We start from the raw sequence: 26,903 nt of genomic DNA, 5'->3' as shown, positions 1-26,903 counted from the left end.
TTACATATTTTTGTTACGTTTTGAGATGGTGTGATGGATTTGGGGCGGCTTGGAGAAAGTTTCTACTGACAATAAAATCAGTAGTTATAAATTTAATGATGCCAGCTTTGTGTGTGTATAGAGCTTCCGTCTTCCAGCGTGATTTCTGAAAAATCCAGCTTCTTCTACAGTTTCTGGTCTTTCAAAATAGAGATCCTTTACCTTGGCCCTTGGCTGTACCAATTTTGTATAGATGGTTGGTTCAGGTTTTGGTCTGTGCTTGGGAAAGTGGGACTAAGCAGTCATGTTACCCTCTGCATTGCTTAATGATGTAGACGACGGTGATTATGGCTGCGGAGCAATAATCACATGCCAGAACAGTTCAGATGGTGCTTGTGTGTGCTGGGTCTCAGCTTGCTTAAATATTCCAGAAACTACCCTTAAAATGTTTAATATGCGTCAGGGCTCTGTGAAGAGTTTTATGAATACACTTTAGAAAAGAGCAGATTTTCTGGGTTTTAATGTAGGACTTGACAAATTAAAAAAAAAAAAATGCCCGCATATACTTTTTGTATGGGTATTATTCCATATAAGAAGCATGTATACTGTTGATTTGTAGACAAGTATTGGAATTTGCTGCTTCTCTTTAGGTTTGTCCTCCAAAGCATTGGCTGTTTCCGTCGAATGCAGTGTTGTCTCACTTTGAAGCACCCTTGTGCCTTCGCTGGGCCGTACAGAAGTGCATCCATTCACCATCTGACATGGCATTGGTCATTGCTTTCAATTAGCTAGCTGGAAATCCACTGTATGGCACCGATGGGAAGCAGGAGGCGTGCCCATGCTTCTTTGCAACTCGGCATGAAGCGCCTCTTTGGGATTGGCACTTCATGCCAGGCATGCTATTAACCGCCTTGAAATTCATTGCCTCATTGCATCCCAGCTTTTGAGTAGCCTTGAGATACCTCAACATTCCTGGGAGCATGCTCCCTGCTGCTGGTGTCCTGTGTGATACACTACTGTGTTGTGCATGGCGGGGGACAGCACTTTCTAGTCACAGTGCTACATTTTTTACCTGAATGGCAAGAAGTGTTTTGCGTTTGCTTATAACCCTCTCGCTTGGTTGCAGTTATTAATGTGTTCCTTTGGTTCCCACATACAAACTGTCAATTCATTACCTTTCTTGATCAGTAATGGGCCAGGAATCTGAGACCCATGTAACTGAATTGTGAACATTAAATTCTAGATGTGTCTAGCTTCATAAACGCACGTAAACAAAACCTGGAAGCCCTTTGGATGCATACTGCACATACCTTTTCTGCTTCAGAATCCCATGATAGGATACTTAATACTGCTGCTTGGTTTAGTTGTCTAAACATGCTTTTCTGAATCACTTGGCATATTATTATTTTTAAAGAGCTCTTCCATGAAATGCTGGTGGGCTAGCATATAGGTGCACGGGCCTTCTAAACTGCCCTTAATGTCCCTGACTAGTGTTTCACCCTAACCTTATTACCAAAAACGCATAAAGACCGTGTCTGTTGGGTCTTTGATTATGCTCTTTAAAGGAATACCACTTTGTATCATGACTTTTTCACACTGAAATCATGACAAGTAGAGGGGATTTTTTTTTTACTTATCTCACTAGAAAGTGATGCAGAAAAAGCGGGTTTTGACCACATGCATCATTGCTTCATGAGCTTGAATTTTGCTTCAAAGCATGTATTTTGTTTCACCATAAGATAGTGGCTCTGCAGATAACCGAACACTGCCAAGCTTTGAAAGTTAGAGTATGCATTTCATATGCCACCCAAACCCCGCTCTACTTAATCTAATAATGGTAACGTTATGCTGTACACTGGTGCCTGTGTATTGGTATGTATGCAAGCGGGCATCTTTAAAGGCCTCCTTAGGCAATGGCGGGACGGCGGGGAGCGAAAGAGATCCTGGGTTGACTGTCAGGTCCTGTCTGAACTTGTAGACCTGCCTCACAGGGGCGAGGTTGTCACATGCTCGGCAGGTCTACATTTTCACACCACTTTGCTTTGTTTTGAACTATTAATGTGAATCTTTTCTTTAACCCCATCTCCCAATTCCTTTACTTGAACCTTTAGGTTAAGGAAGAAGACAAGCCCTCCTCTAAGAAACGAAACGGGTCTGCGGGTAGTGAAAATGAGTCTGTAAGTGTTGCTGGAGGTTCTCATGTGGTGGGGCAGGGGCATCGTGCCCTTCAAACCATCGCCAAAGCAAGTTTGTTTAGAGTGTAATGACATTCCACTGGAGGAGGAGCCGATTCAACCCCAGAACAGAGATCACAAGAGCAAAGTGGGAGACGAATTAAAATCTCTGTGGTTAGAAGAACTTTAGGAAGCAGGCAGATTAGATGGACCAGGCAGTCCGTGTTGGTCTTCCAGTCCTCTTTCTCTTTGTGATTTCTAAGGCACAGTCTGCACCATATGGGAACGAGGTGCTGCGGCATGGACAAACCCTCAAATCATGACAGCTGTTGGGCCTGCCTATAAAAACCAAAGCAGAGGATAGGTATAATTCCAGCTACTCCTCTTCTGATTGGTTTGCGAAGGCTACAGGATATCAGCATACACTGAGCTGAGGATGAGGGTAGGAGGCTGTCCAGGTATCGTTTCACAATCCACATTGACTGGGGCATTAAAGGTCCACACTGTGGCTTTACAGTCCCACATCTTACCTGGCATGTTTTTAAGTTGGGTCTCCAGATAGGCCTCAGCCTGTGTGCGGAAAGTGTTGTAGTTTAGTTTGGCCCATAGTTGAAATAGATCTAAGGTGGTGAAATGGAGCAAATATGCATTTAAGCCACATTTTACTTACAGAATCATGTGCCACTCTTGTGGTCATACCGTCCATAGCATATTATTACAGACATTGTTTTCAGAGCATTTTTTAGGTCTAGGGTTAGAGAATTTTACTAAAATGATATGTGCATGTATACGTACGTAGTGGGGCTTTCAGCCAGCTCTCTTCATCCATTGGTCTTCCACCCATTATGGCATATATCATGAGGCAGTGGTCAGCCCACTTCAGCCAGTGGATAACTTTACTGTGTGTAATGACATTCTGATCTTTCTCAAGGCACACCCTTGTACACAAAGTTGTTCCTTCACTGCGAGGGACTACTATGACAATGTGAGTTTTTTAGAGCAAAATGTATTTCTGATTTTAGCTATTTTTTAATATATTGCTGTTGTCCCATCCTCCAATAATCAATTTTACAACAATCACAACAAAACAAGTGATGACAGTTAACACCAGACCTTTTGGCTTTGCCTTTGCTTGTTTTTACAGTGTATTTAGATGTACATAGAGTGGGCTCTGGCTACACCCAGAGAAGTATTACTTCCTAATTTATTCTGTTGGTTATTTGGTGTATCATTCTCTGTTCCAGGAAGTGTATGGAGATGCTATTTACATCTGAAAAGTACACTGAATAATCACTCTGTCACAATTAGTTCTTCATCTCCTGTATATATTCTGTGTAGAAAGTAATCCGTTTTCCCTCTTTTGCCTCAGCATTGGCAAAGCTATTTGGGCAGGCTTTCATTTGATAAATTGAATTTATACGTGCAGCTCATGTAAACAACATTTTTAAATTTCTGTATGCGTTGGCACGTTAAAGCCAGACATTTTGGCTTTGCCAATGCATATTTAACAAAGCGTTGCTGCGGGCACTTTAGTCATGGGAAACTTACAAGATTCCATAGGATAGAGTGGGAGATTTTCTAAGAGAACTTATGCAAACTTGCTTCTGGTTTGTTTGATAATATATATATATATATATATATATATATATATATATATATCTTACGCTGAGATAATTCGTCCCTTGTATACCGCTGAGAAATTCTGCTCCCTTGTCCAGGTCCATTAGGAAAAAGAAACCTTGTGTGAGGTGGAGGAGACACTACCTGGCAGTTATCATTAACTGTGGCTGTCATGCTGGGCGGTCTCCAGGGTGCTTTCGTACTTTTCTAAGCTCGGATGACTCAAAGGACTTGCTAACGTTTATATCGAGTCGGCGCGTTGGATTTACGAATCTGGGACAAATTGAGATGGAAACTCGGCAACGAGGAGGTCCATTCTCTCTGCACTGAATGTGTTGATTGTTCGGACGGGTGGGTGAGTGTGCTTCGGGGTCCTGGCCTCCCCTCGGGTGTCTTGAGCTGTCCTCAGTCCGGACGGGGGAAGCAGCTGGGCAGCAGACATTCAGCGCTCGCAGAAGTCACTGCCTTTGAGCTGCAGAAAGGCCGAAGCAGAGCGGTGCTGGTGGTGCCTGATGGAGTGTCCTGCTGGACACGTTCTAGTATTTATGCCAGCCTCTCGGCTGAGGGCTGGTCTTCCATGCACACCCCACACCCGCCCAACACAGGCGTCAACAGTCAGGTGACTCTGCCAATAAAAGGGGCCGGGCGCACGTGCCCGGGCCAGTTCCTACTACCAAGCTACTGTGTCTGCGTCTGTTATTTCGGTAGCATGAAGGCCTGGGGCCCCCAACACTACACCTGCAGCCACCTCAGAGGTCAGCTCTTCAGGGAGCGTTATTCCCCGTCTGGCCATCGCCCAATCGTCTTTGGTGTACTCTGCTCTTTGGTGTCCGGGGGACCAGCGCTGCGCCCACCGCAGAGAGCTGCCTTTCAGTGTACGGCGGACCCTGCGCTCTGCTCCCCGTCCCTGCACGCACCTCTGAAGTGAGTCCATCCATTTTCTGCTTCATGCATTTACTGCAAGAAAAAGACACACATGGGAAAGACGGAGGAAGAGAAAAACGAAAATGCGTCACAATGGGAGAAAGCAGAAAGCTGCAAGAGTGAGCTGAAAGGGCATGGAATGGTTTTAAATGGATTGAAGATGCTCGAGATGGCTTCAGGATTGCGCTGCCTCATTTGTCCGTGTTCGCACATTTAATTGCAGCAGCCACGTGTTCAGGAGGAGGGATTTGGGCACAGGCACTTTTTTATTTACAAATTTAGCACTGCCTCGGAGGTCTGCGCTTCGGGGCCCGGCCTGTCCCCTCGGACCAGCGCTCTGCTGCCCACCTGTGCCCCCCGCGCTGCCCTCATCCGTGCACCCGCACGCTCTTCAGTGCATGGCCCTCCCCACTCCCACCCCTGAGGTGGGCCCTTCCTTGCGTGGCCTGCGCCTTCGCTGTGTTATCGGGTCTCCTTCGGGGCATCTGCATTCTGCACACGTTTGGAAGGCGCACTCCCTTTACCACTGGCTCTGCCGATCTGGGTTACCATAGGACGCTGGTTTGCTTAAAATAACTGCTGAGTAACCGCCCGTACATTCCCAGGCCTTACACTGAACAGAGGGCGGTGGGCATCGACACCAGCCCTTGTCTAAGCGATAGAGGGGAGGTTAGGGTGCTACAGATAATTCTGAGCCCCACCTCTCACCATTTCCGGTTCGCCAAGACATTGTTAGTAGCTGGCCGTGGGCTCTCCTGCCAGGGCTGGGCTTCCGCCTCATTGCCCCCCACCCTCTCAGATACTCCACTCAACTGGTCGTCGTGCCATATGACAGGAGCCTCACACAGCTGTGTCGTAATTTTCTGCCACTGGCCCAGTCCCTTTGGCCCAGCCTTTCAATATTTTCATCCTCGGGCGCGGTCCTTTCACGCGTTTCAGACCGTGGCTCAAAGCCAACCTGGAGGATGCCCGAGGCCTATCTGACTGCACAGCATTGTCATTGCATGGGGCTTCTGCAGTGGTCAGGGGAACCCTAGAGGTTGGGACTCCGAGCCCAGGGGTAGATTTCAAGTCTAGGGAATGTCTGTGGGTTTGGCACTGGGTTCCTGATTATTTTGACGCTAGATTGTCAGTTGTTAAACATTCATTATCGACCATTTGGTTCAGGGGCTTTTGTGAAAACAGTGGCTGTGGCATTTGCACCATCATCACAAGTACCAGGAATGTACCTCTTGGATCATTACAATTACCACTAACTGGTGGTCCCCTTGTTTGACGCTCTGGGCAGAGAGGCCAGACAGTGAATGAGTAGGACTCAAAACTTCGCAGCAAACCCGGACCACAGAGGCAGGTGGGCACCTTAGTGTGAAATTGCTTGTGTTGAAAAAGAGGACTTCAGTCTCCCTTGCTCTCAATCCAGCAGCTGTTGTGCGCACTAAATGTGTAATAACATCCAAATAAGTGCCTGGAAATATCTTCACTGTGCACCGTAGAACAATGACTATGTCACCAACATTTTATCATCTACTGTCTATGAGGCTTTTAACTTTTAACTTCCTTTTTTACCGGGCTCTTTTTCTCATCACTACCACTCCAGATCTCTTAAATATGTCTGAAACGTTGAGACATTTCGAATTGTAATGAGTTATTCAGTCGACCTTCCTGTCCAGAGGAAAGCTTCTTAAACATTGCTTCTGCACTTCAGTTCTTGAGCAGCGCAGTAATTCTTCATCCAGAGAGTGCCTTCAAACCTTTCCAAGTAGTGTGAACACGTGCATTTTAAGGTCATTCTTTGTTATTTCCCGAAAAACGTCCTTTAAAAGGAATCCTGCTAGGCTCTAACTGTGAAAACTGTAAAGGGTATTCGAACCAAACAGGTAAACTTTTACGATTGTCTCCCATTTGCCACCTCACTATCTCTTTGCCAATGGAAATTTGGCTTTATAGGTATCTGCTCTATATTGATTTACATTTGTTTCACAGATCATATGTTAGCATATGCATCCCAGGAGTCTTTCACCTCCAACCAGTTGTCTTAAAGTCTCATTCCTCTATAATTTGGATCTAGGCACCGAATTAAAAAAATCATACCTCTATCAACTAATATTGTGTGGGGTGTCGCCAGCCAAGTTCGAGTTGGTACATTTTCAAATTTCCAGTTGCTGATCTAGTACTGAATAGTGAAACACTTTTCCCAGGTGTTCCTAACTTAGGTAGATGTTGGCTTTGAATCACACGAAGATGAAGTTGTTTTTCCAAGATCCTAATTTGGCCAAATGGACATGTCAGAATAAGTATTCTGGCCCTCTGGCCCACAGACCACAGCATAGCCAATAAACCACACTATCACCACATGCTCATCCAGTCTGAAACTGATCACAGCATGTGCCCTTTTTGATATTCTTCCCACCTTGCATGTGTTGTGACATTTTGGATTAATGTCATGCAAAGCTTCCTCGTATGATGGTGTGATTGCTTTATAGCTAAAACAGTGTGTCAGTCCCTTTCTGAATTATTGTCAAAGTATTAGATCCTTGTAACAGTGTTGAGCAGGTGGTTCCGGCCTTTCATGGTTCTCTGGACATTTGTCTGATCTAGTTTCAGTCCTTAATACCAAGCCACTATCATGTCTGATCCTTATCTGCATTGTGGCAGGAAGAGCCTTGCTGCCTGTCTTAACCCCTCAAGGATCGTTGTCGTTTTTTAGAATTTGGCGGATGTGGGGCAGCCACCAAAAATTAGCAGAGGTCCTGTTCACCTTATTTGCAGTGTATGAACATGTCCATAGGCTCAAAGGAGTGTGGACAGAACAGGCAACAATTTTGGCAGATATCCCACATCCACCAAACTCTACACAAGTCCCACTGGCTTCTCAGCATCTATGATGGGCCTGTTGATTGGTGATACATAACACCATCTCACCCCTAGAAGCTTGAGAGCTTCATTTGGAATTGTACGCTGTTGGCTCCAATTGATTCTCTTGGTCTCTTTCCTTATTAATGTATGCATTTTACCTGTCTGGGCTGAATAACTTACCATTCTCTTCAAATAATTACATTGTAGAGAGGGAAATTCTTGATGTTTTATGAAGTATCTTGTGCAGTGTCATCTATCACATCTACTATTGGATTGTTATTCCCCGTGCTTTATAGAAACCTTTGTTCTTAGAGCTTGTTCATTTTCTTGATGGGACCCTTTGCCATCATTTGTCAGTCTTGCTTTGCGAGCTAGTGTTTTTTTTGCACCCAGAGTTTTCTCACATTCACTCTTTGGTTGTGAACATAAAACTCATAGAAAGATACTTCTTATAAACCCTTCATTCATGGTCTTAAATTTGTTCTCACTCTATCAGGATGATTTAAGTTTAGAGTCTGTTAAAAAGCTACACCTGTGCCATACAAGTGTGTACGCTGATTTCAGTCCATTATGCTTGGTGTACTGCCAGCCTAGTCTACATCAAAACAGTCTGTAATCATTTGGCATCTAAAACACTTATAAAAGACACACTTTCAATGAAGTTTAATAGGAGGGAGAATTAAATTGGAGACTGAGCACTTTGTGACTGGTCATCTCTGTGTAGCATATCTGACTGTTAGGCTATGATAGAGAGGAAGATCACAGTCTTGATGGGTGCTCGGACTGAGCCGCTTGCATTGATTAAAAATAAGTAGCTGCCATGACAAAATCAGTTTTGACTAATGGTTTCCCTTGTTTGGCCAGTGGTAGCCTAGCCTGAGTAGCAAGGCTAGCTCAGAATTATTTTTTTGACACACTTATGTGTAACCTAAACAACCAAACACCAATAAAGTTAAAGAAACAAAGAGCATTGAAGTACAAGCAACTTTGGTTAAAACAACAATTCTATAAGTCAGATGCCACAAAATTGAGGCCATTTCATTATGGAATTCAAATACTGAAGAAAATCATACAGAAAACAGCATCAACATGTGTTTAAACACAGGTGTGTAAAAGCAGACTTCTTTTACATCTGCTGATGGATAAGAGAGAGTAGGGTCGATGGTCTATACCCCAAGAGGGATAGTAGACGTAAGTATAAAAGTGGTTGATGTCTTAAAAAAATGTTAGTCTTCTCGTACAATGGCAGAAACTAGAGGTCAAGCAAGCTCAGGTCGAAGGAGGGAGATGCTGTCAGCTGGAGGTTGGGGGCTAAGCCGGATAACATTTTTATCATTGGACTTTGAAGATTCTATGGAAATCCCAGTTTAGTCTGGTGGGTGAGTTCAGGATGAGCTTGAGGTCAGATATCTTTAATCAGTGATTTTAGGCATACATTTTTTAGGTGAGACATTCTGTTTTTGTATCAGACGAGTTCTCACTGATTTTGCAGAGATGCTGTTGGGTCTTGTTAGTTCTTTGAAACCATCCAGATTCTGCTCTCACCCTCTTTATTTGCCAGGTGAAATGTAAATAACTCATGTCCTTTTGTCTGTGCGAGGCTTTAAGCCTGAATCTAATTAAGGGTTGACTCCCAGAAATATGACCAAAATTCAAAGTGCTAAAAATGCCCAAGTTATGATTCTGTTGCACTTTGGACCTTAGTGACCCTAGAGAAGAACACATTAAACTTTTCACTAGACTGAACCAGTGCGACATTGTTATTTTGGTGCAGCTTTCACCTACAGTTTGAATACAGTAAAGTGCTATAAACTTACACCACAGTATAAATGAAATGGGGGTATTCATTTTGGATACCTAAATAAAATATAATGCCTGCACAGGCCAGAATCAATTTATTAAAGGCCCCAACTGAAACACGCTACCTTTATGCAGATACCGGATTGAATTAAGTAGTTCCCCCACTTACTCAGCCTGCAAACAAACAAACTCAGAGCATCTTACCCTGGATGCGTCGTAACAGACCCCATGTTACAAGGAACACACTAATAATTGGCAGTCAAATCCATTTTTCTCAGAGCTTACAGTGTGAGATACTCTGTGATACTGAAATCTGGGGAGAACCCAATTCATCACACTAACCATTTCCTGCATGCTTGTATATCCTGTTTCAGATTGTGATGCAGTTACCTTACAAATCATAGACGATGCCCCTCAGGCCACAGATAAAGATGGTCCTTCTCCTTGTACTACTGAGCCTCTCAGCAACCTTTTGCACTATAGACCACCCCACTTTCATCAACACTCAGAAGCTCTGAAAGGGATTCAGGGAAAGTTTCCTTTTCTAGTTCTCCTCTTTCCTAGTTAATCAACATCAGTTTGTTCTCATCGGTACCTCCAGATCACAGAAGACTTTGATCATCTGCAGAGCTCCCCAGGGTTCAATTTTGCCAACTCTCATCTTCAAGCTGTACATGGAACTCCTCGGGGCTCTACTCGCAGGTAAAAACAGAAACATTCACCATTACACCGATGGCACACAGGTTTATTTGAAGGTATCCTCTGCTCCACATATCCAGTGCCTCATACTCCTATTTGCAACTAATCCAGACATGGATGTTCATCTCCTACCCGAAACTTAACTTGAACCAAAAATAATTCATGATGTTCACTAAGAACAAAAAGCAACAAATAGTCCAATCCTGGCTCGATGAAATGAACCTGGATGGATTTGAACCCCCCAACTTTCACCTAGATGTATTTCTGATTCACCCTAGACACTGATATCACATTCATGGAACACATTGCCAAAAAAACTAAGCTAGCCTGCTACCAGCCCCTCTCTACTAAAGAAAGTGAAACCATTCGTCCCAGCTTATTCAGTAGTGCTGTTCAAGCCATCATGCTCTTGCATCTGTATGTTGGTGTTGCCCTGCTCCACAGCCTCCCATACTCCACCGTGTCCCCCATTACTGGCATCATGCATGCAGCAGAATACCTCACCAAGGGCCTGAAGAAATATGACCATATCACCCCACCCTGATGCAACTCAGCTGGCTGCCACTGCCAGCCTGTACCATCTCCCAAACCCACTTCATCATCTACAAAGTCATCAGGAATGGCAGCCCTCCCTATCTTGCTGACAATCTAACCGTCTCTGTGGGCTCTCGGCACAAGCACCGCCTGGGAACCATTACATTGGTGATGAAGAAGTGTAAAAAAGAAAAAAAAAGGTAACTGGTCTTTTGCAACTATGCACCAATGATCTGAATTGATATCCCCATATCCATCATCAATGCAACAACCCTTCTCGGATCCAGGAAAGTGCAAAAGGCACACCTTAAAAAACACTACAGTGTGATGTAGTAAAAGTCCAGTTTCACGCTTAAAAAACACCTATCCCTTGTACAGCACCCCCAAGTTTTTCAGCTAGGTTTACTCTATATAAATACTACATAGAAGCAAAAGCTAGGTTTTCCCCTCAAGCATCAACAATGTTCTGCAAAACAAGAGAAGAATGCATTGTTATTTTTTAAGTGACCCCTTCTCTTGTTGCCGTAGTGATTGGTTCTAGTGAACCAAGTCCACTACAGGATTCACGGTTCCACAGAATTGTTTGCCAACCAACAGGGTAATTCCAGTTTGCTATCATTAAACAGGGAATTATAAAAATGAGCAGCAGAATGTGTCTATTCAGAGGCCTTTCAGCTCCCGACACCTCAGGCTGAAAGACAGACTCCAAGGCAGGTTAAAGTCTGCAATCTGCGACCCAGTCTTCAGCGTTTCTGTCCGAGAGTCTGACTTCCATAATCCCGAGGCAGCTCCTCTTCAGGCGGATCTTTGTAATGGACGTTTCAATAACCTTGCTGGTAATTCCCCGAGCCTCAAATCATGCATTTTCCGACCTCGACAAGGAGGGGTTGCCCTTTTCCAGCCGTGGCTTGAGGAGCAGTGGGCATTTAAGGGGTTTCTGAAGGATTCGGGCTCACATGTCATTAGTATGCACCCTTAAAGCAATTACTAGCTTTCCCCTAAACTAACCAGTTGCGTCCAACTCTTGATTCTCATTAGTGGGATGTAATTTCAACTATGGAATTTGTTTATGGTTACATACGCCTCCCGCAGCATTCCTTTCAAAATCCGAGATGGCAAAGACCTTTCATGGTGTGTCAGCACTCAGTTATAATCAGTAAACCTCCTCTGGTTACCACCATAGAATGAAAACAACACTCGTTCCTTCCTGAGTTAAGAGAGCAGCGAAAGCCTCCTTGGGCCACAAGGAGATAGGGATGGAGAGACCAGGGCGAAATAGAGCCGAGGCCGGGGACTTGTTCAGACTTCTTTCTCAGATCTACCTGCACCCTCGCCTCCCCCTTTTGCCCACGAGGTTTTTGTAGCTGAAAACACAGCAGATGAGGCCCAACTGTATAAATTAGTCTTTTTGTCTCTGTAGGCTAGGGGCGAAGAGACGGGGCGGGGGGAACAAAACACAGACAACACCATTACACATAAAAAAAACCCCAAAAAAGTACCTAAATCGTGCTGCATCACTGCACGCCAGTCTTCAGGCTCCACTGAAGGCACACTCCCAGCCTGCCCTGTGGCCCGTCATAATGCTGCTCTCATGCTGCTGGCAGCATGAGAGCAGCGCTAGAATTGGCCTGACCACCCTGGCTTTGCTCTCTCAGGCAGACTGGGAGCCTGTGCCTGCTGTCTGCAACCCGCCAGCGCAGTGCCGGGTTTGAGAGAGCTCAGTGCGCACGTGTGTTTGGGGTCCGTAGACAGCTGGCCAAACACACATGTGCACTGAGGGGAGTACACACCACTCCCCCTCCGTGCTCGTCATCCCTCAGGCCCCACCCCTTGAAAAATAAAAACATTGTTTATTATCTGTTTTTTTCCAATTTGAAGCTACTGCTGCTGACGGGGGTGGGGGTTGGGACGCTACGCATCTCCACCATAGCGGCGGAGCTGCCGCTGGGCCAGGGGCATAACTCGCTTTTAATTTGCTCCTGGATGGACGAGCTACAAAATGTTAAACCTCTTATAACTTAAACTAAGAGATACCTGAAAAAATAATTCTAATTTGTGGGTTTTGATCTGAAGTACACAGACCTTGAAAATATCCTGTTTATGGCTGCCATTTGACCTGAGATCTAGGGGGCAGAGTTAAAGATCTATGGTCTATGACTTATGAAACGCAATTAGAACCTGTACACAAATAGAACGTGCAAGTTAGCTTGTGGCACACCTGAAGTTACCGTAATTTGTGACTAAATAAACTCTCGTAACGGGGTTGGATGTTGTTGGTGTTTAAGCTCTTGGAGTCTCCTAAATGCACTTTTCCTCCCTGATCTATTTCACTTGGCGCTGCCTGTAAACAAACTTGCTCTGGCGAGGTAGATGGCATGCATGGGTATTCATTTATTTATTTATGTTTGCCAGTGTATTTCCTTGTATATTATCAGCGAGATGTTGAGGTTTTACATTTTGAAATTCGACTAGTGAATTTACATTAGTCAAGAATTTCAGAGCCCGAAGTTTCTATTTAATTTTGGTGGGTAAGGGAGACTGATATTTTGTATTGATTGTTCTAGTTCTCCTTACCTAAATGTCTTGTGTATTTATAAATGTAGTCCGAAAATGCAGGTGGCGTGAATGATAGATCAGATGGTTTCAAAAGTCCTGAGCCTACAAGGAGTCCAGAACCTACAGAAAGAACATCTCGAACTGATGATTCTGAATGTTTTCAGTCTCCGCGCAGAGTGTGGAGCCCAGAACCTTCGCAAAAGCCTGGGAGAGTGAAAAGTCCAGATCCTTCTCAAAACTTACGGCGAGTGGCAAGTCCAGAGCATTCTCAAAGTCAACAGGAACCTAGAAGTCCTGTACCTTCCTATACTCAAACTACCTCCGAGGTTGTGTTGAATGGGGACAACCAGCCTGCACCGCAGAACAACTCTACAATAATGAATGGGACACAGAGTGAGCCTGGACGGTTGGAGACCCCTGGTGTCTCCAAGAGGAAGGTAGCCTCTGTGGTTCGTAAGATGGTGAGGAAAGTCTTGCCACAGGAAGAATCAAGCGCTGCAAACATGCCAGGAAAAGATGCCAAAAATGTAAGACCCGGCTCAGAACCCAAAACAGAAGAGAGAACTCAGGCAAAGGTTGCTCCACCTCCTCCTCCCAAGCCAGCCTCAAAGATGGACTCTAAGAAGGACGGCCCAAAAGATGACATATCTGTAGGGTTGACCAGTCTTATGACCAGAGGGAAAATGAAGGAACACCGCCCGCGGTTCAGACCAACTGAGAAGACAGAAGTTAAATCTCCTGAACAGAAGTCTGAAACACCCACACCACCATCTGCGCAGGATCCAGAGAAGCCAGGAACCTCAGCTGTCTTGGAGGATACAACAAAGATGCCAGGAGACAAGGCCAAGCTAGGACAAAAGGTTCCACCTATGGTGCCAGCAAAGGTGGAAGCTAGCCAAAGATCGCCTTGGAAATCGTCCTCATCAGATAGAGTGGAGGTACATTTACTGTGTGCAAACCTAACCTCACAGAGCATGCCAACTTGAGTGACGAGTTATGACATCCTTTGCCCCCTGCTTGGTGACACAAGTAGGTCTAACCATGCATGCAACACTTGGGACTTGATGTGGTCAAGCTCCAACCCGCTGCCTGCCAAAATAAGCATGTAAATGTGTGTGCTTTTTGTAAATAAGATGTTTATCCAGGTGCCACCCGGGTCTTTTGGGAGCCAAACAATCTTGAAGTGAGCGCTTAGGGAGTGGCTGGGCAGCAGCAAGTGCAACAGACATACTTAGGTTTCTTCTGTCTGTCATCGTGAGGCCTTGGTCTACGTGTCTCGTCCTTCTCTCGCCAGAGTCTCTCCTGTAATTATGGACCATCCGAGTCACGCAGCTCTTATCTCTGTCATTATGTATAGATCTCATTGCCGACACTTGATGTTTTTGTTTAGGACTGCTCTATTATTCATGGTCAGGGTATGAGTGCCCATCATGCAATATTCCAGGCTAGACTCGGCATCTTAATACCTATATAGGCGCAGATCCTAAAATCATGCAACCATTCCAGAAACTAGAGTAACTACACAAGGCATTCTGGGAGTAATTCTATAGACAAAGGCAGTAGTTCTGCTGTTTGTGAAAGAAATACCATGAATTCTGAATTGTATTCACGGTGGGATTGAGAGCATGTAGAGCATGCCATAAATCCAGTGGTGGAAACCCTGAAGATAGAACATTAAAAATCTGTAATTGATTTAATTGTAACACATTTCTAAAATATATAACACAAGTTAATTTTAAAGCTTAATTTTCAAATTGAAAAGCTACATTTTATCCTAAAACGCTAAACTAGAGAGTTGGACACTGTATGGCATATAATGGTTTATGGTTGAAACCTTCAGCCAGTCCAGGTTCAATATCCAGGTTGCTTATCGCATATTTTATACTCACTCCCAGTGCAAATTGCTGAGATTGAGAAATATTCTTATTTCCTTGCACTGTTAACAAGGGCACCTTTTTGTTTTTTCAAAGGCATTACCTTAACGGTACTGATGGGTTGTATGTCGGATTATCATTAGCAAAATGCCGTCTGACAGAAACATTGTGCCCTATATATCTTTTGCAAAAACATTCCATTGGATGTAAATTTTAACTACAGTGGGGGCAGTATGTGTATGAGCGATATTCAGGACACAGTATTTCTGTATGTTATTTGCTAATAAAATTTTGACACGACCACCTGTCAGTTTTATTGACCTGGTGCTTTTAAAAAAAAATTAATCTTAAAATTAACTTGTGTTGAATATTTTAGATTATATTTTGGTTATAATATTCTGTTACCATACCTCTCTAATGATCTTCTTGTAACTAACTAATTTAATTTGTGGCTATAATCCATTTCATAAAAATTTTGTAACTCGGTTCAATGTCGCAGCTACCCTTTATTTATAATCTTGCAATTTACTCAAATTATTTTTATGGTTACACTATATTTTAGTAGTGTGCTTCAGCTAATGCTAGTTACATTTGATTGACCCTTTTGTAATTTACTTAGTTTCATATCACAGTTTCTTTACATATTCGATTTTATTCTTTATGCACACCTAGCGTCTGGCATAGAAACCCTTGAACTTTATATAGGCTATTACGGAGAGGAGCTTTATGATTTTCTAAAGAAATATTCAATTTTGGTTAGCCATGTAACCAGTCATATACCAAACTCTGAGCTCAGTGGGGTATACTTTCTGCACAAGATCGGTCCCCTGAAAAGGTATAGGCAATAATATAAACTGATTGCATCTATATCTGATTGTGCGTTTAATTTGTTTGTAGTCTGAAACTACCAAGGAGTTAACTCAGACTGAACTGCAATTCCCGTGAGTGTTGATCTCTGCCTACATTGATTGCTATCACGACATGAGCCACAGTGAATTTAGAACTTTATCATATGCTTTTTGTATTCTGTACAGTTCTGTAAACTAAGAAATTAAGACATTTCTTGGAAATTTCTATTATAGGAAAAAGTGTGGCCTCTGTTTGGTACAATCACAAAAAGATTGCTATAGCTTTGTGGGTAATATGCCTTGTAGGGTTGATGACCAGCCATGAGCTTGTAGTACTGTGAATATCAGCTAATCTATCCTGGATATAGAGCTAAGCGACCACAAAATAAAAAGGAGTCTTCAGTTGGGATATAACCAATCCAGATCCCTCCCATCCAAGGAGCCAGGGTAGCTCATCAGAGGACCCTACATCTGGGCTGAGTCAGTGTCCATACACTCCTTGATACCTGTGAGGGAATGTTTATGCTGAAGTGGAGGATTGCTTCTTATATGAGTGGAGCCCGGAATTATCAGTTTTCCCACAGCAATTTCCCCATAGGTGATTCTTAGAAATAGGGTCCCTAGTTGGCAGTGGTTTGCACACTGTTCAAGTAGGGACCCTCACTCTAGTCAGAATATGGGAGTCACACAGCTAAGATAACCACATGCTCACCCCCTTGGTAGCTTGGCATGAGCATTCAGGCTTATCTCAGAGGCATTGTGTAAAGTATTTGCACACACAGAGTAGCACAATGAAAATACTACAAAAGGACTCCACACATTTAGAAAAATAGCCAATATTTATCTGAATAAAACAAGACCAAAACGACGCACTGCAAGGCAGGCGCTGCGTCGATTCCTCAGCCCCAAGGCAGGCGCCACGTCGATTCTTCTGCCGCAAGCCAGGCAATGTGTTGATTTTCAGCTGCGGTGATCTGATGCATGGATTTTCTTCCTCAGGACACCAGTTTCCACTTCCAAGGGCCCAGTGACTGGATTGGGCACCACTTGGCAAGCCAGGACTCTCAACAGTCAAGACACTGGCAGATGAAGTATTTGATGTCCCCGAGACTTCTTAACAGGAGGCAAGCTCAGTTCAAGCCCTTGGAGAACCTTAGAAAGCTGGATGTAGAAAGCAAAAGCAGTCCTTTCACATCCAGGACAGAAGCAGCAGGTTAGCACAACAAAGCAACAGGCAGAGTGTCAGCTCCTTCTACAGCATCCAGCTATTCTTCCTGGCAGAATGTCCTCAGCCTAGAAGTGTTCTGAAGTGGTGGTCTTAGAGGCCCAATACATATACTCATCTCTGCCTTCGAAGTAGGCAAACTTCAAATGAAAGTCTTTGTAGTGCACAAGACCTTGCCTTTACTTCCCTGGCCCCAGACACACTACAGGGGGTTGGAGGCTGCTTTATGTAAGGGCAGGCCCTGCCCTATTCAGGTGCAAGTGTCAGCTCCTCCCTCTACTCTAGCCCAGGACGACCCATCAGGATATACAAGGCACACCTCAGCTGACTGTCTAGAATGAATTCACAAACAGCTTAACTGTCATCCTGACCCAGACATGTATTCCACAGAGAGGCAGAGGCAAAGAATGGTTAAGCAAGAAAATGCCCACTTTCTAAAAGTGGCATTTTCAAGCTTGCAATTTAAAAACCAACCATCCAAATGTATTTTTAAATTGTGAGTTCAGAGATCCCAAAGTCCATATCTCCATCTGCTCCCAATGGGAAATTACACTTAAAAAGATGTTTCATGTCAATCCTCTTGTTAACCTATGGGAAAGATAGGCTTTGCAATAGTGAAATAATAATTTAGCAGTAGTCCACTACAGGACATGTAAAACACACCAGTACTTGTCCCACCTTTTTAAATACACTGCACCCTCTGCACCCTGCCCATGGGGCTGCCTTGGGCCTACCTTAGGGGTGACATACGTAGTAAAAGGGAAGGTTTGAGCCTGGCAAGTGAGTTCACTTACCACACACTTACGAGGTCAAAGTGGCAGGTAAAACTGTACCTACAGACACTGCAGTGACAGGTTGGAGACATGGTTACAGGGCTACTCATGTGGTTGGCACAATCAGTGCTGCAAGCCCACTAGTAGTATTTGATTTAAAGGCTCTGGGCACACCTGGTACACTATACTAGGGACTTACTAGTAAATCAGATAGGTCAATCATGGATAAACCTATCACCAATACATTTTAATCAGAAAGCATATGCACTTTAGTCCTGGTTAGCAGTGGTAAAGTGCCCAGAGCCCTAAAGCCAACAAAAACAGGTCAGAAAAATGTGGAGGAAGAAGGCAAAATGTTTGGGGATAACCCTGCAAAAAGGGCCAGGTCCAACAGTCACTAACATCAAACTGCTGTAAATGAATGTGTATTAGGGCAAGATTTCTTAACATCCTAGTCTACAAGCAGGATTTTGCGTCACTAAACCCACCCCCAGTCCACGTTAATGGTAGATGCCACAGAGAAGCCAAGACTGAATGAACACATGGCCTGGACTGTACTGTACTGTGGTTCTCAACGTGCGTCTGTAGAGAACAAGACTCGGGCACATCTTTGGGATCACAGTGGAAAAAGCTGAAGCATCCTGCTTCTGGGCTCAAGCCATCGGCTTAAATCACTCTCAACTCAACTTATTTTGCTAGCATCAAACACAATCACACACACTTCACTTTAATAAAAATAAGGCATCACTAAACATAACACCCTTTCATTCAAGGTTTACTTCAGGGCAGCATCATTAAACAGTAGTTACTTCGTTCCTGCACTACATAGCTCATAGATGAGAATGCGCTCAGATGACAGCAATGGCTTGGTGGAGGGTTTACATTCACTGGGATGTCTGTTGCATCTCAGGGTTCAAGGCCTGTCAAAGCTGAGCCTGTTGCAGTTTTACCAATGAAGGCATAATAGCAGAATTGAAAGAGGAGGATACTAACCCCTGACTCAGAGCTGCTTCTGGGAAGCGGGTGAGAGGGAGAATGCTTGGGGAGCAACATGGAAAGATCATTGAAAGAACACATTGTGGAACATGCATTATATTGCAGCATTCGTATACTACTTACTGCCACTGTGTGGGGCACTGAAGTGCTTGCCTGCATGGGAAGCAAGCTACGCATTCTATGGTGTGTGTGTGTGGTTGGAAGGATGTTGTCTTTGTTTTTGATCCTGTGTTGGAGGTTGAAAATGTTTCTATGGCATGCATGATAACCACCAATGTGTAGTTTTTGTGTTATGGGATGCAGCGTATAGCAGAATGGTGGCTGAAGAGGTTTGAGGGATACATGCACATTTTATGTTTTTCAGTAAAATGGCAGCTTTGAGCATCTGTGCAGGTCCCTTTATGGTATTTCTTATGATCAGCCATAGCTTGTTTCTGCACTGGGTTGTTCAACCTGATATTTTGTTTAAAGTTTTAGGTCTTGAGCAGATTTAGTTGGAGAAAGAAATGTTGAAGAGGTCTGCTGGGATGGGCTTTGTTATTGTCATCCTATATGTGAAGATCATTGTGAGATGTAAAGAAGCGATCACTGTGTTAAGCTATTTGTGACTTGCAGTGATAGTCTAGATTAGTCTTTAAATTGCCTAGCCGTATCGTATGTGCCAGATCTCTGCAGTTAATCTGTGCCTGTTCTGTCAGTGATGGCTGGTTGGCTGATACAGTACATGGCAATGGGCAAGACCCACAATAGATAAGTCTTATGTGACTGTAAAAGGATTAGGCTTAGCTGGTTGCAGACCACTGGATGTTATGGTATTAGTGTGGATTAAAACGGTTATATGTGAATTGACATTACTATATAATATACAGGCTAACCACAGGTCTGCCCTTCATAGCTTGCCTGGATATAAAAAGTAGTGTGCTGGGCCAGGTTGTTCCACATCTATGGGCTGTAAACTGTACATTGAACTTGGTTGCAATTATCTTTCTGGGCTTTATCCCAGACTTGTAGGATAATGTAGTTGTCTTAGAATCAGCCATGTTTTCAACTGTCTTCTGAAGTGTACGTGCTCTTGAATGCTTCATATTTTGGCTGTTAGTGAATTTCAGAGCTTTATGACTTGTACTGAGAAAGCAGTGCCTCCGAGGGATATTTTATGGTATGGTTGTGTGATGATTTGTGATACAAGCCTGGAGCGCAGTGCCAGTTTTGTTTGCATTGCTTGAATTTAACTTGTGCGTATTAGTGCACCCTTTCCTTGGGAAGCTCTTTAGAAAATGCAGAGTGCCTTGAACATTACAGTATAGCTATAGATAACCAGTAAATTGATTGACGTTTGGATGGATGGGTTGGGGGTTTCTTTTTGAGTAGTGGTCTAATATAGGAGGTTTTCAGATCAGTGAGAACGCACCTAGTTCCAGAGGCTTGTTGGGTATTAACCCAGCGCAGATTGTGTGAAGGGTAGCTTTGTAGATTTTGGAGGTGCTGGGTCTGAAGGTGATCCTGATGGTCTGCTTGCAATAATAACATGGACATAACTTACCTCTGACAGGGTAATTAAAGTATGAAGTGGAGGAAGATTGCTTTCGCACCTTTCTCTGTTGGTTGGGTAATGTGCTGGGGTGGAGTTGTTTGTCTTTTCCTATATGCAATTTTCTATCTTTCTATTTTTTTACAACAATTCCATAGATATTTTGTTACAGAAGTCTTGCAATTATGGTATTTCTGTGTTTTGGCACTATGAATTGCAGAAGTCTACTATAATCTTGCAGAGTTCCTTAGAAGGGAATGCAGCTTCAGTTATTTATATGGAGTAGTGTTTTTGTGTGTGATTCTGATGGCTCTTTCTAGGCTCTCTTATTGTGGTGTTGTGTGATTTTTGTCTTCTTGATTTTCTCCACTTTTAGTATGTTGACATGCTGTCCAATGAGAATGGAACCAGAGTTGGTCCGCAGACCCGTGAGTGGAAGTGTGTGCAAAGGATAGGGGGCTGTGATTTAAAGACCCTGGGAGTAAATATGTCCGCTTTAGAAGTCTGACAGCATGTTAGAAAATCAAAGGTAATTAAAAATAATTAAGAATTATAGCCTGGTGCTGATGGCAGTAACAACTGCTGAAGGCCCTGAACCCGAGTGATATGGCTCAGGCCTTTAGCATCCGTTTTAGCCCGAGGCAGAAATGACAACATTCCGCGCACCAGGTCTAGACTGCTGTAAAATAATCGGAAGGTGGAGGAGAAGGCCTGGACCAGCCATCAGGGACATTGACTCTGTTGTTTTCAGTGGAGCTCTAACAGGGCTTATGATTACTGAACGTGATCATCATCATCATCATGTCTTAACTTGGAAGAATGAAAGACTGTCATGGCTCGGTCATGGGTTCTATTTCTGACCTCCAGATTTGTTGACAGCTGTTTGGCCTCTTAAGATACATATTTCAAAAAATGTTTCTAAAATGATTACCCCATTCAGACTCCTACTCTTATGATGGGTATGTATGACTAGGTGTTTGCCCCATGTTTTTTGAGTTGTGACGTTTTGCTCTCACAACTGATACTTTCTAGTTCCACGCAGATTTCTCCAAATATGGCATAAGCACTTTTAAAGAAGCCAGACTAACTGTGTTTATTTTTGTGATTCCTCCAACTAAAACCTAACCATAAACTGTTGTGTTTTGGGGAGGGATGTGCTAAAGAGTGTTAATGGCTAGAATGCACACTCTTGCAGCAATAACGACGTAATCTGCATGGTTGGTTTATATGAGTGATCTCAAGTCTGCCTGCTATTTACGGGCTCCTGAAACAGTTTCTCTGCATGGATTTTTAAATTCTGAGTCCTGGAAACGTAAGTGGTAAGACATTGTTCTCATCTCCACACTTTTTACCACTCTGGTCCCTGTGAAGGAGAGCGGTGCTCCTGACAAGACTGCCATGAAGAACCCAGAGGCACTGCTTGTGATTGAAGAGACTGATGCTGAACCCCCAAAACAGGTGTGTTTCCAACTAACAGCGTGTGTGTGGAAGGGGGGGGCAGTCTCATACTATCCAAGGCGCAGTCCTCAGAGTCGCACTCCGTGTAGGAGTCCATGGCTTAACTTTGGAATATGGGGAGTGAGGCCTTGCTGCCCCTAAGGAAGGTGGGATTAAGATTTAACAGAGAGTTGGTCCCCAGACATATACATGGCGTATTTCTTCAGACATGCTGCGCTGCCACTACCAACATTGTCTGATGCTTGCTGGAGACTCGGTGACTGCTACAGGACTAGAGATTGGGAAATGTAGCGTTTTAATGTAAAACTCAAGTATGGATGCAATTGACCAAGGCCATTCTTTCCGAGCTGAATGAGAGAAAACCTTTTGAAATCAATATGAACCATTATTGACTCGTTGGAGAACGACCTTCAATTCAATTATGTACATATCATTTCTTGTAAGATTATTTTGTTGAGTGTTTTATAAATCAGCCTTTGTATTGAGCAGGTTGATGGCTTCTGATTTATGAGATTGTGGATTTCTGTGGCTAATACTTGGTGCTGTTGGTGGCAGTATTAGAAATATCTTAATTCTTACTAAATGCATGTTAAGTTTCTTTGAGAGACAGGTGGCATGCCCTCCAAAACGTAAGGTTAACTTTCCAGAAACCCTCTGTAGAGCAGCTCCTCTGCTGTGTTACTTGCTGCTTTCATGTAGACCCCGCTCCTCCCCGGTTCCAAGGAGCACTCTTGGAGACGAGTGTCTGAGGGGTATTCCAGAATCTTCCCCACAGACTAGTTTCTAATACATCTATGATGCTCCGAGAAACATCCTTGCAGTGCTGTGCATTGACAGGTATTACTTTCTCACAGAGCGGTGCCATCACGTTCCCCATCGAAGCGTCTGTGAAGAACGATGCGCTTGCTTGCGGCACTTGTAGTGCTTCCTAGCAGATAGTGGCCCTGCTGCTGCGACACGCCGAGAAGTATCCTCTCAGGAGGGTGCAGCTGCCCTCCCGGAGCTTTCACACAGGCCAGTTCCCTCGTGTCACACGAGTAAGCGCCTCTGCAGTTGTGGTGTGTGTAGGTTCTCCCCTGCAGACCACCAACGGTTACTAGAGGCGCCGCTCCATTCCGGTGGTGCTGTGGTGCAGTAGTCGACAGAACATTGCCCTCCTGCCATGCATGGCAGACTCCACATAGACCAGTTCGCTCCTGGCCCTCATTGACTGGGAGTGAATGTTTGCATTGTTCAGCGTTCTGTCCATGATCTGTTCTTGTTGATTTTGTCGCCCTGAGTGGGAAGGGTATGCCCAGACGTGGGTTCTGTGCTCACTGTGCCACTGTATTCCAGCTAGCCTGGCTGATGGGTGGTGATACCCCTGAATCTGGCCCTAGGATGCTTGTTTCTGGTCCAGGGCTGGACTGTACCCATGGGGAGCAGGGTCCGGACTGATCTGCATGTGGCTGGGTCCAAACTGGGGTGGTGTGGTGGGCAAAAATAGATGGATTAAGCCCAGATCTGGGACTGGGGATAAATGCTTGCATTGTCAGCATTCTGTCCATCATCTGTTCTTCTTGTCATTGAAGCTTCACCACACACCATGACACTCCTGGCGTTCATAGAAGTTTCTCCAAAAAAAAACAGAGCCCCCTGGCGCTCATAGAAGACGTTTTGCCACAAACTAGTGCGCTCATGGCACACACAGGTTCCCAGTGCCCCACTGGCATTTATGCCTTATAAACATGTGCCCTGGGCATTGTCGCACTACCAGTACCTTTTCTGCGGACCAGTTGCTCCGTGTCTTTTGGTTGTCATGTTTCCGTTTTTTTTTCAAATCTTTACAAAAATATTTCCCCTCAGGGACACAGCTCTGGAGGCCCCGGGCCAACAGAAGGAGTGTCTTCAAGGCTGTTGTTTTTCCTATCTAGCTGATTCAGTCAGTGCAAATAAAACAAACTGGAAAACTGCGGCAGTCGGCACCCTGGAGTAAAAGTTCCGGAAAAGGAACCAGATGCGTTGCTGGTGGTTTTGAAAGGCCTCTAGGTGGCGATATTGGCTTTGAGATGTGAGCTTCTTCACGTTTGACCGTCGGGTGCCGCGCCAATGAGTATTAGAAATAAAAAATGCAATCTTTAAAGCTCTTTCTGTGTTTACAGCTTAAGCACTGAAGGGGTCAAACAGCCAAGGATTAGCGAGGCAGGAGAATGAAAGGCAGGCAGAAGCCGGCTCTTCTTGTGTTTTTAACAGGATCAGTGCGAACCTCCCTAATCCATCTCGCTGGGGATGTGGCGGAGACGCTCTCATAGAACGTCCATGCTGCCGAGGCTGCCTCGCGCGTTGGGGAGCAGAGCTTCCAAGGACACGTGCCCATTGTTTGCCTCGTGAGTGACTGACCGGGAACTGCGACCTCTGTGATGTCACTCCACGGTCTTCGCGTTCTTGTGAACTTCGTGGCAGCCACCTTCAGAACTGTTCATGCAATTTCAAAGTAATGAGAAGGGAGTGCTTAATTTGTGTGTGTGTGTGTGTGTGTGTATGTATATATATATATATATATATATATATATATATATACACATACACATACACATATATAGATAGATATAAATCTATCTCCAGGGCCCTCGCCAGGGGGCCACTTCTGTTTCCGCCCATTGTTGCAGTCAGCACTGCCAGTCACAGTAACAACCCAGCTGCTAACCACGCCTGTGTATGTGATAGTTTTGAATATTCAAAGCCCCCAAAGCTACAAGAATGGCTTTGGCAGCAAGTATTAGTCATTTTTAATGTATATTGAATTAATAACTGTTGTACTCGTCTCTAAATTAGAGAAACAGCGACACAATGTGGCACGCTGTCATAAGCACCAGTGCTGACAGTTACGTGCTGGTTTCAGCATCGGAAACCACCAGCTCAAATTAAGCACTGTGAGAAGCCAAATGTAATATTGGATTGAGTATCATTTATAAGGAATCATGACTTAAGGAAATATTGGAAGAACCATTTGGAACGTAGTTCAGCTCTTTGTGAACACACACTCTTCCTTGGAATAGTGGCCTCACAAACTGGGATGGTACCCGCGTTTATTGGCATTTTCAGTGTGGGAAGCTGGTCTCCTCACTGGGAAGGACTTGCTCTATGCTTGGGGTCTTAGCCAATGGGCAGCTGGTTTCATTAGTGAAGATGGTGTCTTGATTAGAGTTGCACCTCTTTTTGTATGAGTCTCGTTTATGAAGTAGTTTCTTTGTTATGAATGAGTTTCAGTAGAATATAATGTAACTTATTGAGATGAGTTTTCACTGTTTTTGAAGGTGGGGTGTTCCTTCTCAGGTTACATGTTAGTTTTACTCATCCCGAGGGACCATGTTTTTATATTAGGAAGTTGTGCTACACATTGAAAATAGACTTTACTGTAAACATGTTTACATCCTCTGTGATTGTGGCATGTGTACTCTAATCTGTAATGCGGAGCACCGACTGGCGTCACCAGTTTTATATACCATCCCCAGGTACAGTGCCCACAGCGTCTGTCCTGGTGGCAGTCTCGCTTAAAATGGTGTACTCAAATGGGCATATCCCAGAGCCCTTACATCATCCATGGACTCTCCCATGACATGATATGACTTATATTACTCATACACATTGTTCTCATATAGCCTCCTGGGATTCTCACCCGATGTAACGTCTATGACCTCTCCTGGTAGGACAACCCTCGACCTACTTCTACAAGGAATCTTTTTATAGACTTTGTTATTACTGCTGTAAAACATTTCTTGTCCATATGCTTTCTTGCGGTACACTGTTCCTGGGCTGTCTCTTGATATAACCTCCACGGACTCTCTCTGCTGCTGGTTGCAAGACAGACAATGGACGCTCCCTTAATAGGACTACTCTGTTATTGTTGGCTTACTGGATCACATTAAAACTTATGATATCGTCTCCATAGAATTTTCTCCGGGACACAGTGTCCTAGATTCTCCTTTGGGACAACCTCCAAGGAATCTTTCCTGGTCTGAAGTCCATTGTCCCTCTACTGTTTTAATGCACATGTTTACTACCCATTAACACCTCTGCATGTGTGCTGCCCAAGAATTGTTCTGGTAGAACGTCCAGGTTTTTCTACTGAGGTGAACCTGTCCTCATGAGTACACGTAGCCTCTCCTAATGTAACCATGGCAAGAGCATTAAAAACCGCAATATTAACAATAGGCTGTTTTCAAACAATGCTTCATACTGCACTTGTGTCGTTTCTAAGCACTGTAGAAAACTGAAATTACTATATATTATTCTGTTTTTGCATGTAATGTTCATCAGTGCTGTCCCGGTATAATGCCCATGGATTCTCTGCTGATATCATAGACATATACTCTCTCCGCAATGTCGATAGCCTCTCTCCTTATGTAATGTCCATATACCTTTTCTTCCTGCAATGTCCATGGACTCTTCTGATCTAATATCCATGGATCCCTCTCTATTGATGGTTAAGGAATACAGACCCTTTTTTATTGCTCCTTGGCCTTCTTTGTTAATGCCATTAGCCCTATACTTTAATGTGCATTTACTGACACTAATGATGCTTTGACCTGCAGACCACCTGCTCTGGTTCCCCGCTGGCGCCAGGGGATGAAGCGCACAGAAGACTGGAGCGGATCTTCATGGTCTCAGTAATTTACTACATCGTTTTATTTTTAGCTTTTCGTGTAGTGAAGCTGCTTATGCAGTGTGGCCCAGCCCTTGCTTAAAATCTCTTTTGTGGTCCATAAAACCTTCGCCAGTGCTGGGTCCTGCAGATATCTGTGTTGCTCCCCTCACGCTCTGCTCTGTGACGAAGCTCCCCTGCAATACTATTCGTTTGTTCTTGCTATACCCTCCTTCATGAGCCCTTGCTAAGCTGTGTCCACCAGTCATTGCTCTGCAGCTCTCCTTGAGGCCTTCCTGTGCCCGTCTCCAGGAGTCCTTCCTGTGCCCGTCTCCAGGAGTCCTTCCTGTGCCCGTCTCCAGGAGTCCTTGCTGTGCCCTTCTCCAGGAGTCCTTGCTGTGCCCTTCTCCAGGAGTCCTTGCTGTGCCCTTC

General features: G+C 44.2%; 1 protein-coding gene across 11 annotated transcripts in view; it reads left to right on the top strand.

Annotated features, from left to right (window-relative positions):
- MYO18A (myosin XVIIIA) overlaps positions 1–26,903 on the top strand; it is an 805,500-nt gene that overhangs the window by 257,019 nt on the left and 521,578 nt on the right. For 2 of the 11 annotated variants that reach the window (XM_069226225.1, XM_069226224.1), the window contains exons 2-5: positions 2,091–2,156; positions 13,190–14,080; positions 21,761–21,847; positions 26,422–26,490. The exons of 7 other annotated variants lie outside the window; for them this stretch is intronic. In XM_069226225.1, coding sequence (XP_069082326.1) covers positions 13,520–14,080; positions 21,761–21,847; positions 26,422–26,490 — 717 coding nt within the window. In that variant the 5' untranslated portion in view covers positions 2,091–2,156; positions 13,190–13,519. The remainder of the gene's footprint in view (positions 1–2,090; positions 2,157–13,189; positions 14,081–21,760; positions 21,848–26,421; positions 26,491–26,903) is intronic. 2 more of the 11 variants (XM_069226227.1, XM_069226226.1) reach the window with 1 other exon arrangement.

The sequence above is a fragment of the Pleurodeles waltl genome, chromosome 3_1 (assembly GCF_031143425.1).
Source record: "Pleurodeles waltl isolate 20211129_DDA chromosome 3_1, aPleWal1.hap1.20221129, whole genome shotgun sequence".
In the NCBI taxonomy this organism is placed as follows: domain Eukaryota; kingdom Metazoa; phylum Chordata; class Amphibia; order Caudata; family Salamandridae; genus Pleurodeles; species Pleurodeles waltl.
Note: the sequence above shows the minus strand (reverse complement) of the source record. Positions and strands in the feature narration are given on the sequence as shown.